General features: G+C 42.7%; 1 protein-coding gene across 2 annotated transcripts in view; it reads right to left on the minus strand.

Moving 5' to 3' along the window:
- Positions 1-917: 917 nt before the first annotated feature.
- LPCAT2 (lysophosphatidylcholine acyltransferase 2) overlaps positions 918-14,739 on the minus strand; it is a 660,866-nt gene continuing 647,044 nt past the window's right edge. For both annotated transcript variants that reach the window (XM_040328743.1, XM_040328745.1), the window contains exon 15: positions 918-1,326. In XM_040328743.1, coding sequence (XP_040184677.1) covers positions 1,121-1,326 — 206 coding nt within the window. In that variant the 3' untranslated portion in view covers positions 918-1,120. The remainder of the gene's footprint in view (positions 1,327-14,739) is intronic.

Consider the following 14,739-nt stretch of genomic DNA (forward strand, 5'->3'; position numbering starts at 1 on the left):
CCTAAAAAGTGTTTGCCCCAGGGGGACATGTACCAATGCAAAAAAAAGTTTTAAAACCTGTGCGTTTTTTCAGGAGCAGTGATTTTTATAATGCTTAAAGTGAAACAATAAAAGTAAAATATTACTTTAAATTTTGTGAAGGGTGACCTCGTACCTGGGGGGAGGGGTATGCCTGTGAAGTAGCACTTGTTTCCCGTGCTTAGAACTGTCCCTGCACAAAGTGTAATTTCTGAAGGAAAAAAAGTAATTTAAAACCACTCAAGGCTATAATGAATTGTCGGCTCCCAGCAATACAGAGAAAAGTCATTCATAAAAAAAAATGTGTGGGGGTCCCCCCAAATTCAATTACCAGGCCCTTCAGGTTACATAGTTAGTCAGGTTGAAAAAAGAACATCCAGTTCAACCACAAACAAAAAAAAACAAAATAAAAAACATAGTACAATCCTATACACCCAACTCCATACCCACAGTTGATGCAGAAGAAGACAAAAAAAAACAGCAGAGCATGATCCAATTTGCTACAGCAGGGGAAAAAAATTCCTTCCTGATCTCTCTAGAGGCATTTGGATTTACCCCGGATCAACTTTACCTACATTTAGGAAAGTATCCTAAGGTATGGAATGTATATTAAGGGGAACCCCGCGTCAAATAAAAAAAAAATACGTGGGGAAATGTTCATAACCTTTAGCATGCTTTGCTGCACCCACTGTCAAAAAAATAAATCATATAAGCACAAAGTCTAATAAAGTGCAGTTTTGTTAAGGAATTTTATATTGACTTGTGCATCATTTATGCACAGCATTAATCTATTAATATTTAGATTTTTCACAAAAACTTGTGAGGGAGGCACCCTTTAATAATGCCTATATATAAAACCATTTAATATATTACATCTGGGAGACATATCAGGCATTATATTTTACACAAATACAAAAGATAGTTTATTTTTCTTAGTCAAGTTACACAAGTAAAAAGCAGAGTTTATTGATTTGATCTGAAACATATAAAGCAGTAGTTTTTGAGAGTTTTTTTTTTTTTGCAATAAGTACATTGTAATAAAATAAAGAAAAATGAATATTCAAAAAATAAACCAGTGTATTTTCTAATGAGGGCTCATTTTTCAGTCTTCTTTCTTGTCTGTTGTATTTAGAGCTTCATCTTTCATATTTAATATATGATTCTGATTTTCTGTAATATGAGGCATCAACAGGTTCTCTTCATTTTCCATTTGCTGTAACTTATGCATGAAAAATTTCTGATGCTCCAGGTATGTTGTAAACAGCTTGGCATATTCTGGATGCTTCAGGAAAAAGTTTTTGAATTCCTCTGAAACACATAAAAAAAGCTGACAAAATGTTCTAGTTATGTCACATGTCATCATGTCATAAAAACTGCTGTTGTAAGGTACTCCGACCATGTTTGATTAAAAATTTTGGTTAGAATAGTGAAAATTTAGAATTAGGTATTACATAGATTTCTACTGACTTCCTGTGCTTTTATCGAGGCAAGAGACCCGGGCAGCAACACATTTTTTAGCAGTATGAGGAATTATTAGAACCTCTGTAAGGTTTTTTTGCTTGTGTCTCCTTGCTTGCCATTTGGTTTGCAGTTCATAAATGTATGACCTACAGGGTAAGCATGGGGGCACAGATACAAGACTAGTCACCCTGTGTAAGGAAAAAGAGCAGCAGTGACTAGTCCTTTATAGAGGCAAAGTGTCCCACTGGTTTACCACACAGATATGGAAGAAATATGCAAAGCACACCAAGATTTAATAGTAGAAGTACCTTTCTGGGTGCATTGTGTACATCGACGATTGAACAGAACACAAGTTTGTCATATTGCATTAATATCTTTTGGCAGTTTTTATTAGAGCTTTTCTAGTTACAGACTTATATATTAGATATAAGAATTTACAGTTTTGCTTTGAACTACATTTTTCTCTTCTCTACAGCAAGTTTATTCTGAGCCTGTAGCTTAGAAGTGAGATGCATGGATGCTTAGATACTGAAAAAAAGACAAATCCAATCAAAAGACAAAAATACTGTAAATGCATCATCAGAGCCCCAACTTCAAGGTAATCCAGCGGAAGACAGAAAGCCGTTGTAAAGCATTGTTCATTTGTATTCAACATGGAAACAAATCTCACCTATTACTTAAAAGATTCTTCCTGGATCAACAATCTACAGAATAACTTGGTATAAATATTAAACTTCAGATATATTTTGTGTACTTAGAAATAAAGCCTGCCTGTTTTTGAAATAATTTATAGAGTTGACTATAACTAGGTCCCATGGAAGTCAATTAGACATTTTACAGGTTTTACTGTAAAGAAGCCTGTTTATATGCAAAGGTTAAACCTCTTTTCCTTCAGGTACAAAGAATGCCTCCTTCTAATTTGCTGAAATTCAGGCTAAACAGATATTGTTTAACCACTTCATTACTGGGCACTTAAACCCCCTTCGTGCCCAGACCAATTTTCAGCTTTCAGCGCTGACGCATTTTGAATGACAATTGCGCGGTCATACAACACTGTACCCAAATTATATTTTTATCATTTTTTCCCCATAAATAGAGCTTTCTTTTGGTGGTATTTGATCACCTCTGCGATTTAAATTTTTTGCGCTATAAACAAAAAAAGACAGAAAATTTGGAAAAAAACACAATATTTTTTACTTTTCGTTATAATAATATCCCATTTTTAAAAAAAAAAAATACAAATTTCCCCCGGTTTAGGCCGATACGTATTCTTCTACATATTTTTTTTTTTAATAAGCGTATATTGATTGGTTTGCGCAAAAGTTATAGCACCTACAAAATAGGGGATAGATTTATGTTTTTTTTTTTCTACTAGTAATGGCGGCGATTTGCGATTTTTTTTGTCAGGCCTGCGATATTGCGGCAGACATATCGAACACTTTTGACACAATTTTGGTACCATTCACATTTATACAGCGATCAGTGCTATAAAATGCACTAATTACTGTATAAATGTGACTGGCAGTGAAGGGGTTAACACTAGGGGGTGAGGAAGGGGTTAAATGTATTCCCTGGTTGTGTTCTTACTGTGTGGGGGGAGGGGACTGACTGGGGGAGGTGACCGATGCTGTGTCCCTATGTAAAGGGACACAGATCGGTCTCCTCTCTCCCTGACAGCACGTGGAGCTCTGTGTTTACACACAGAGCTCCACGTCCCTGCTGTGTCACCGACGATCGCGGGTGTCTGGCGGACATCGCGCCCGCCATGAACTCGCATCGGCTCCCGAGCGATGCATTCTCTTACGTCGTCGCTAGTCGGCTTTTCCCGGCGTATAGTTAAAGCTGCTATTTCTTGGCCTATATTTAGACTTGCCATGTTAACCACTTGACAACTGGGCACTTAAACACCCTTAATAACCAGACCAATTTTCAGCTTTCGGTGCTCTCACATTTTGAATGACAATAACTCAGTCATACAACACTGTAACCAAATGAAATTTTTGTCCTTTTTTTCCCACAAATAGAGCTTTCTTTTGGTGGTATTTGATCACCTCTGCGGTTTTTATTTTTTCCGCTAATAATGAAAAAAGAACGAAAATTTTGTAAAAAAAATGAATTTTTTTTTGATTTCTATTATAAAATTTTGCAAAAAATTAATTTTTCTTCATAAATTTGGCCTAAAATGTATACTGCTACATATCTTTGGTAAAAAAAAAAAAAATTGGGATATTATTTAGTCTGGGTGAAAGTTATAGGGTCCACAAGCTATGGTACCAATTACTGAAAATTGATCAATTTGATCACATCTGATGTACTGACAGCCTCTCTCATTTCTTGAGACCCTAACATGCCAGAAAAGTACAAATACCCCCCAAATGACCCCTTTTTGGAAAGAAGACATTCCAAGGTATTTAGAAAGAGGCATGGTGAGTTTTTAGAAGTTGTAATTTTTTCCCACAATTCTTTGCAAAATCAAGATTTTTTTTTTTTTTTTTCACAAAATGTTCATATTCGCCGGTTATTTCTCACACACAGCATATGCATAACACTAATTACACCCCAAAACACATTCTGCTATTCCTCCCGAGTATGCCGATACCAAATGTGTGAGACTTTTACACAGCGTGGCCACATACAGAGGCCCGACATGCAGGGAGCACCATCAGGCGTTCTGGAGCACCGAGACCAATTCTGACATTTCTCTCCTACATGGAAAAATCATCATTTATTTGCTAGAAAATTGCATAGAACCCCAAAACATTATATATGCTTTTTTAGCAAAAACCCTAGAGAATACAATGGCGGTCGTTGCAACTTTTTATCACGCACGTTATTTTCGCAGCAATTGTTCGAATGCGTTTTTTTGGAAATAAAACGGTTTTGTGCTTTTAAAAAAAAAAAAACATTAAAGTTAGCCCAATGTTTTTGCATAATATGAAAGATGAAGTTACGCCGAGTCAATAGATACCCAACATGTCACCCTTCAATATTGCACACGCTTGTGGAATGGCGCCAAACTTCGCTACTTAAAAATCCCCATAGGCGACGCTTTAAATATTTTTACTGGTTACATCTTTTTAGTTGGAGAAGAGCTCTAGGGCCAAAAGTATTGCTCTTGCTCCAACGTTCGCAGCGATACCTCACATGTGTGGTTTGAACACCGTTTTCATATGTGGGTGGGACTTACGTGTGCGGTCGCTTTTGTATACGAGCACGCAGGAACAGGGGCGCTTTAAAAAAAAAAATATATTTTTATTGTTCATTTCACTTTATTTATTTTAGTTTGATACGTTTTTCCCCAAAAATAAATGTTTTGATCACTTTTATTCCTATTACAAGGAATGTAAACATCCCTTGTAATATGAATATAGCATGACAGGTCCTCTTTACAGTGAGATGTGGGGTCAATAAGACCCCACATCTCACCTCTAGGCTGGGAAGCCTGAAAAAAAATTAAAAAAAATAAAACGATCCTGGTTTCGATCGTAGCGGTGAGTCAGAAGAGGCACCGGAGGGAGAAGGGAGGGGAGACGTCCCCTTTCGCCTCCCGTAAGAACGATCAAGAGGCGGAACAGCCGACATGATTGTTCTTACGGTGTAGGGAATCGCCGGCTGAAAAAAATGATATCTGAATGATGTCTGTAGCTGCAGGCATCATTTAGATATCCCTGCACAAAGTCAAGGACGTCATGACGGCCGGCGGGCGGGAAGTGGTTAAAACGCATTTTTTTCCCAGAGTATTTTCTGGGTACTGCAGAGTATTAGCCGGGGTATTGCAGAGTATTGGTGTTGGGGTATTGCAGAGTATTGGTGTTGGGGTATTGCAGAGTATTGGTGTTGGGGTATTGCAGAGTATTGGTGCGGGGGTATTGCAGAGTATTGGTGCGGGGGTATTGCAGAGTATTGGTGCGGGGGTATTGCAGAGTATTGGTGCGGGGGTATTGCAGAGTATTGGTGCGGGGGTATTGCAGAGTATTGGTGCAGGGGTATTGCAGAGTATTGGTGTTGGGGTATTGCAGAGTATTGGTGTTGGGGTATTGCAGAGTATTGGTGCGGGGGTATTGCAGAGTATTGGTGCGGGGGTATTGCAGAGTATTGGTGCGGGGGTATTGCAGAGTATTGGTGCGGGGGTATTGCAGAGTATTGGTGCGGGGGTATTGCAGAGTATTGGTGCGGGGGTATTGCAGAGTAATTGCGCAGAGTAATTGTGCAGGGGTATTGCAGAGTATTGCCGGGGAGTAATGCAGAGTATTGCCGGGAGCAATGCAGAGTATTGCCGGGGAGCAATGCAGAGTATTGCCGGGGAGCAATGCAGAGTATTGCCGGGGAGCAATGCAGAGTATTGCCGGGGAGTAATGCAGAGTATTGCGCAGGGGGGTATGCAGAGTATTGCGCAGGGGGTGGTATGCAGAGTATTGCGCAGGGGGTGGTATGCAGAGTATTGCGCAGGGGGTGGTATGCAGAGTATTGCGCAGGGGGTGGTATGCAGAGTATTGCGCAGGGGGTGGTATGCAGAGTATTGCGCAGGGGGTGGTATCCAGAGTATTGCGCAGGGGGGTATGCAGAGTATTTCGCAGGGGGGTATGCAGAGTATTGCGCAGGGGGGTATGCAGAGTATTGCGCAGGGGGGTATGCAGAGTATTGCGAAGGGGAGGTATGCAGAGTATTGCGCAGGGGGGGTATGCAGAGTATTTCGCAGGTGGGGGGTATGCAGAGTATTTCGCAGGTGGGGGGTATGCAGAGTATTTCGTAGGGGGGGGTATGCAGAGTATTGCGCAGGGGGGGTATGCAGAGTATTGCGCAGGGGGGGTATGCAGAGTATTGCGCAGGGGGGGTATGCAGAGTATTGCGCAGGGGGGTATGCAGAGTATTGCGCAGGGGGGTATGCAGAGTATTGCCGGGGGTATGCAGAGTATTGTAGGGGGGGGTATTGCAGAGTGTATTGCACAGTATTGCAGAGTATTGTAGGGGGTATGCAGAGTATTGCAGATTATTGTAGGGGGTATGCAGAGTATTGCAGAGTATTGTAGGGGGTATGCAGAGTATTGCAGAGTATTGTAGGGGGTATGCAGAGTATTGCAGAGTATTGTAGGGGGTATGCAGAGTATTGTAGGGGGTATGCAGAGTATTGTAGGGGGTATGCAGAGTATTGCAGAGTATTGTAAGGGGGGGTATTGCAGGGGGTTTCAGGGATGGCTGAGCAGGGATGGATGGATCTGTGACTGCAATAGTCACAGATCCATCCACAGCGCTGCTGACACCCGCGCTCCCCCCTCTCACACTGTACCGCTCGGTACAGAGAGAGGAGGGAGGAACCGGCGTCATCAAAAGACGCCGGTTTGTTTACATGTGATCGCTCCGTCATTGGACGGAGCGATCACATGGTAAACGGCCGCTATCAGCGGCCGTTTACCGCGATTCGTGATCGGCCGGGTCCTCTGGACCCGGCGGTCACGGATGTTCCCGTGTGCGCGTCCCAGGGGACGCGCGGGAGACGGACTCTGGGAGGACGTACATTGACGCCCTCCTAGAGTTAACCACCCGCCCTGTAGACGTATATTGTCTATAGGGCGGTTACTAAGTGGTTAAAGTATGGCCGTCGTTCCCGCTTCAAATTTTTTTTTTTTTTTGCGTAAGTCGTCCGTGAATAGGAAAGGGGCTTAACTCACGTCGACGCTCAAAAAATTACGTCGGTGCGACGTCATTTCGCGCAAAGCACGCCGGGAAATTTCAAAACGGAGCATGCGCAGTAGGTTCGGCGCGGGAACGCGCCTAATTTAAATGATCCACGCCCCATTTGAATTAGGCGGGCTTGAGCTGGAGGGATTTACGCTATGCCGCCACAACTTTACAGGCAAGTGCTTTGTGAATCAAGCACTTGCCCGTAAAACTTGCGGCGGTGTAACGTAAATGCGATACGTTACGCCGCCGCAGATGTCTCTGAATCTTGCCCATGGTTTTAAGATCCAAGGGCCTGATCCACAAAAGGGATACGCCGGCGTATCTACTGATACGCTGTCGTATCCCTGTTTCTATCTATGGAACTATCTTGTTTCCCCGCTGCGCGCCCCCAGTGGCGCGCACGGGGAACAACAACAACAGGACGTCCAGGGACGTCCACCCGGCACTTGAGAGCTGCGCTGTGGACGTCTTTTGTCCATAGCGCGGATCCCAAGTGGTTAAATACAAGAGCTATGTGTATTCTTTCTTGAATCTTTGTGTCCCTTTTGTATTTCTTGCATAATTAATATAAGTCAGCACTGCTCCCTCTCCCTGGTCTTTTATTAACCCCCTCCTGTAGTCTTCTGAAGGCAACCTGTAGGGTTTAGAGTTGCTGTGCCCCAGATGCACAGTGATGATGTCCCTGCTACCTGTGCCAGGTGATATCTAGTCTTGCAAATGCATTTGATACAAACAAGGCTAAATTACACATTCAAGACACGCTTTGACTAATTTACATCACTGTATCTTTTTCTCAAATTTATACTTCCTAATAAAAATTCTGTTTGCTCTAAAAGCACTATATTGGCTTTGTAAGCTGCTAATACATGTATGGTGTACCAGAAAACCCATATCATTCTGGTTCATTTGCTAAATCGGATGTCCCCCCCCCTAGATTTTATGATGAAAATATGGGGCCAGATTCACAGAAGAAGTACGCCGGAGTATCTACTGATACTCTGGCGTACTTTCAAATTTCCCGCGTCGTATCTTTAGTTTGAATCCTCAAACCAAGATACGCCGGCTTCTGGCTTCGATCCGACAGGCGTACGGCTTCGTACGCCTTCGGATCGTAGGTGTAATACTTCGGTGCCCGCTGGGTGTAGTTTGCGTCGTTTTCCGCGTCGGGTATGCTAATTAGCTTTTCCGGCGATTCACGAAGGTACGCGGGGCCGTCGCATTCTCTTACGTCGTCGCTAGTCGGCTTTTCCCGGCGTATAGTTAAAGCTGCTATTTCTTGGCCTATATTTAGACTTGCCATGTTAAAGTATGGCCGTCGTTCCCGCTTCAAATTTTTTATTTTTTTTTGCGTAACTCGTCCGTGAATAGGAAAGGGGCTTAACTCACGTCGACGCTCAAAAAATTACGTCGGAGCGACGTCATTTCGCGCAAAGCACGCCGGGAAATTTCAAAACGGAGCATGCGCAGTAGGTTCGGCGCGGGAACGCGCCTAATTTAAATTATCTACGCCCCATTTGAATTAGGCGGGCTTGAGCTGGAGGGATTTACGCTATGCCGCCACAACTTTACAGGCAAGTGCTTTGTGAATCAAGCACTTGCCCGTAAAACTTGCGGTGGTGTAACGTAAATGCGATACGTTACGCCGCCGCAGATGTCTCTGAATCTGGCCCATGGTTTTAAGATCCAAGGGCCTGATCCACAAAAGGGATACGCCGGCGTATCTATTGATATGCCGTCGTATCCCTGTTTCTATCTATGGAACTGATCCACAGAATCAGTTTCACATAGATAGGCAGAAGATCCGACATGTGTAAGGGACTTACACTGCCGGATCTTAGGATGCAGTACCGCAGCCGCCGCTGGGGGCATTTCTCGTCGAAATCCAGCGTTGGGTATGCAAATTAGCACTTACGGAGATCCACAAAGCTTTTACGCTTCGTTTTTTCTCCGTAAGTATTAGTTTGCCGTCGCAAAATTAGGGCTGCTTTTACAAGGTGTAAACTGTTTACACCTTGTAAAAGTATACCCTTCTATCCCGCGTCGCTGTCATTTTTATTTTTTTTCCCGCCGCAACTCTTTTTTTTTTTTACGCCCGTCGCGATTCTCAAAACCCGGCGCAACATAAAACCGCACAAAGCACGTCGGGAAAATAACGTCGGGAGCATGCGCAGTACATCCGGCGCGGGAGCGCGCCTAATTTAAATGGGACTCGCCCCATTAGATTAGGAACGCCTTGCGCCGGACGGATTTAAGTTACACTGCTCAAAATTTCTAGGTAAGTGCTTTGTGGATCGGGCACTTAGGTAGAGATTTTGCGGCGGTGTAACTTAAATCCGAATATTTAAGTTAAGCCCGCTCGTTGTGGATCAGGCCCCAAGTGCATAAACTTCATTAGCTATGTAGTTGCCCTAACAACCATTCTGATAGCTGGTAGTAAGGCAGAAAAATCTTGTAAGGACTATATTCCACTATATAACGTTGTCTCATCTACAAACACATAAATAGTATATCTAACACTAAACTTCATATCATGCCAGACACAGAGATACAGAGCATTTCAACACACTGTTATGTATTCTACGCAGTGTGGGGTGGAGTGATATCCTGCTTGATATGGTGTTTGTATAGCCCCTGCTGTGATACCATCACAAGGATTAGCATAAGACATGAGAAACATTTTCTTCCACTGACACCAATGATAGGGCACTATACACTCACTTGAACTAACTGTAGGCACCATTACTCCCACTGAGCACTGGCACATGTGAAATTATTACTACCATTGTCATGGGGCATTTATGAATCCCACTGACCACTAACACAGGGACATTTGTTACTTCCATTGACCACTAACACTGGAATATTTTTTTAACCCTACTGACCACGGATGCAGGGGAATTTTGGCACCCTGCTTTATATCAATTATCAACAATGGGTAAAAAAGGAAGCGCCACCTAAGTGTCCTTGTCCCAGATCCTGTGGGCTGCATAGATGTGAAGATTTGCAGAGTGTATTGGTTCGGTCTAAAGCCTGGCCTGTGATCATCAGGAAGAGGCTTGGTCCGGCAGGTCACGTGATTACTTCCAGAGACACATCCAGATTTCCATGGAAGGCAAGGTGCGGATTGGGCTACGCGCTCTGAGCCACTGCTTCTTCTATTGGCCTAATACTGGGCTGTAGGGACTGATTCCTTAAATGTATGTCTGTGCCGTGGGACAACAAGTCCCAGCGCGGCACCAAAATACACACAATAGCAACAGGCATTTGCAAAAATTACATATGGCGGGGGGAATCACTCATCTTGGACAGTTGTAAACTAACTATACCAAGATTAGCTGTATATTTTAGGGATATTTAAAAATATATATGTATATATTTTTAAAAACATATCAAGAACATATTACAATATAAAAAGTATATGAAATATATAAATAAATATACATAATGACCTATATTAATGCCACATACACACGATCATTTTTCGGCATGAAAAAAAAGGTTGTTTTAAAAAAATTTCATTTAAAATGATCGTGTGTGGGCTTCACATAATTTTTCAGCTTCTGAAAAACGACAACATTTTTTTCGAGCATGCTGCATTTTTTAACAACGTTTTTAAACTATGTAATTTTTTGGGCTGTAAAAAATGATCATGTGTGGGCTAAAACGACGTTAAAAACCCACGCATGCTCAGAAGCAAGTTATGAGATGGGAGCGCTCGTTCTAGTAAAACTACTGTTCATAATAGAGTAAGCACATTCATCACACTGTAACAGACAGAAAAGCGTGAATTGTCTATTACTAACACGGAATCAGCTAAAGCAGCCCCAAGGGTGGCGTCATCCGCATGGAACTTCCCCTTTATAGTGCCGTCGTACGTGTTGTACGTCACCGCGCTTTGCTAGAGCATTTTTAAAAAACTATGGTGTGTGGGCAACGTCGTTTTAATGATGAAGTTGGAAAAACTGTTTTTTCTACATGCCGAAAAACATCGTTTTTCTACATGCCGAAAAACATCGTTTTTTTTCATGCCGAAAAATGATCGTGTGTACGCGGCATAAGGAATGTATATTAAAAACACGCAAAGGTACATAGGATACACATATATAAACATTAAAAATAATAATAAGGTAAGTATAAACATGCTTACAAGAGTAAGGAAATTAATGAGTGCTAATAGCATACATAGGCAAAACACGGTAACAAAATATGCACAGAAAGTAAATATTATAAAGTGTCCTTCGCTCTACTGTGAGCAATAGAATGTATCAAAACAAAACAAAAAAGTGTAAATGCAGCAAAACCTATTGGTGTTTACAATACACACAAGTGAAATAATATTCAAAAAAGGGGGTTTCGCGCATGAACTATAGACGCATCAGTCATAATAACATGACATAAATAAGTGACAATGGTATATAGTGATAAATCAATACCCATAAAGGATGATAATAAAACAATAAATAAAGTGGTGATTATAATAGTGTCCGTGTATGATTAATGCAGTAAAACTGCCAAGGAGAACAGAAACGGAGCTGTATGTCCACTGATCATAAATGTGTGAAGATATTAATGGGTGGCTTGATCACATCTGTGTAAGGGCTCTCAGAACTCTCACCTCATCAACAAGTGTATAAAGCATCCAGGATCTCCTTACAGCATACACCTCACAGTTAAAGCGGAGGTTCACCCAAAAATCCACTTTTCGACATTAGCTGTAGCATACTGCTAACATCTGCAGTATGCTGTTTTTTTTTTTTTTTTTACTTGTACTTATCGTTATATGAGCCCTTGTTTTCCGGCTCCGAGCGGGGAATCCTGCGGGGAATGGGCGTTTCTAAGCGAAGAGGAGTTGATTGACGGCTGCTAAGGCGCGTCTTGGCCTCTGTTTAATCTTCAACTGCCATGATGCTGCACATGTGATCAGTTATGACACCAGCCATTGGATGGTTTGACAGTTTGGTTGAGAGCACAACCAATGTGACAGTTAGCAATCCCGGCATGCCAGGAATGTAACTGCTTTTTCAAACTGTTAAATTGATGGGTGAACCCCCGCTTTAACAATCTTCCCACTTTCCACACTTCACTGGTGCTTCTCAAACTCTCTGCAGGCTTCCATATAGTATGCCAGCTTACTCAAAAACACCTCATCGATCAGTCCCTATTGCGACTCCAATCAGGGGGAAAGGGAGAGAGAGCAAACAGAGGGCCTCCAATAGTGTAGTATTGTAAGTAGGGGAACGTTTATTAAAGTATAAAATGCTCTTACATCAAAGATAAAAAGCGAGTGCAGTAATACAAATGAAAAATAAACTACAAAAGGAGTCGCGCTATGTAATTGATAAATTGCATATGAAAAATAATAAGTGAATAAATATGTGCAAATATAAGGCCCCGTACACACGATAGAATCTATCCGCAGATAAATCCCAGCAAATGGGTTTCTGCGGATAGATCCTATGGTGTGTACACGCCAGCGGATCTGTTTCCGCGGAGAAATCTCCTCTGGGATGGATTCCAGCAGATCGAATATTTGTTGTGCTGCACAACATATCCATCTGCTGGAATCCATTCCAACGGATGGATCCGCTCGTCTGTACAGACTTACCGGATCCATTCGTCCAAAGGGATTCCCCGCACGCGTCGTAATGATTTGACGCATGCGTGGAATTCCTTATATGACAGCGTCGCGCCCGTCGCCGCGTCATAATCGCGGCGACGGTGCGACACGTCATCGGCAGAGGATTTCCGCGCGGATTTCAATGGGATGGTGTGTACACTCCATCCCATCGAAATCAGCGGATATCTTTGAGAGGATTTATCCGTGGAAACGGTCCGCTGGACCGTATCTGCGGATAAATCCTCTCGTGTGTATGGGGCCCAAGAGAAGAGTGGACCCAAATGATCATGAAAAATCACAAAAAAACACTGGGGTCTACAAATATTAGTGAAAAAGGAGGGAGTAAACCCAATCAAAAAAAAAAAAAAATTCTTAATTAAAAAAATGTACACAGTCGCAAATAAAGTGATAGGAAAAGTCCCAAAGTGTTTAAAAATAATCCACAGCGTCGTGATGACTGACACACAGGAGACCTCCACCAACATTTAACACTGACTCTTACCACAGGGTAAGTAAAAAACAGCAAAAACGAATTCCAATCGCATTAAGACAACAGACTCGCTCTTCCATCCACTGAAGTTTTTCTACTTGACAGCCCAACTCAGTATTCCAGCATAGGAGAGGAGAGATCAAAGGGACTCATAGCGTAATATTGCTTAAAATAGTAAAACGAAAGTAATGCACTTACATTTGATCCAATAAAAACAGGCATTAAGAAAGAAACACGGCCGGCCGGTCTGTGTGTAAAGCGTGTGCCCAGAATATCCGGGGTCCTCACGTGTGCAACGCGGTGACGTCAAAGCGCCGCCTCCCAACGTTTCGTCTACAAACAGACTTGGTCACGGTCACAGTAATACAAATGAACAGCGGCGTCCTCACCGTCTTCTTACGTCACTCCAGGTGTACTTCTGCCCACGGCCAATCCCTACGCGTTATGACACAGTCACGTGTCTTCATCTGGGGAACCTGATTGGTCGTGCCGTTTGTGTTTATATGTGTGTAAACCGGAAATGTACTCGCGGCCATTTTGTTGAAGTCCGCCGTATGTCCTACGTATTGTACCATTGTATTGGTTATCAAGCATACCAACCAATAGCGGCCATTAACTAAAAGTCAAACCTTTGCACAATATACTTGGTGACATCAATATATAGAGACTAGAGTAATCTTATTGTATAGAGCTATTAGCCCCACCGATGCAATTAATACTGGAAAGGTGCGGGCCAGAAACTGACAGTATAGCTCTATGTAAAGTTACCGCACCAATATAAAAACGTAGTGCATAAGCAAAAGTAAGGGGATGGGGTAAAACGGACACATACATCCCATAATCCTCTATACCAAGTGTAATTACATATATGGCTAAAAAATGACTTGATTTGTTAAAACAATATATTGCCCCAGGGCTTCTTCCCCTGTAAGAAATGTTGGGGCAGATTCACATACAATTGGACAGGCGCAGCGTATCAGAGATACGCTACGCCGCCGTATCTTACCTGGCTTAACTTCGAATCCAGGAAGAATTTGCGCCGTAAGTTACGGCAGCGTAGTGTATTTCTGGCGGCGTATTTGAAAATGGGGGGGTTGGGGGCAGGTTTCATTTAAATGAAGCGTGTCCCCGCGCCGAATGAAATGCGCATGCGTCATTCCTAAATTTCCCGCCGTGCATTGCGCTAAATGACGTCTCAACAACATCATTTTTTTAACTTAGACGTGACTTACGTCCATCCCTATTCACGGACGAGTTACGCAAAAAAAAAAAAATCAAATTTCGACGCGGGAACGACGGCCATACTTTAACCACTTCCCGACCTCCTCATGTACATATACGTCAGCAGAATGGCACGGACAGGCACATGTACGTACCTGTACGTCCTCTGCTAGACGTGGGTGGGGGGTCCGATCGGAACCCCCCGATACATGCGGAGGTCGGGTCCGCTCGGGGAGCGATCCGGGACGAC

This window comes from Rana temporaria, chromosome 11, assembly GCF_905171775.1.
Source record: "Rana temporaria chromosome 11, aRanTem1.1, whole genome shotgun sequence".
NCBI classification, from domain to species: Eukaryota; Metazoa; Chordata; class Amphibia; order Anura; family Ranidae; genus Rana; species Rana temporaria.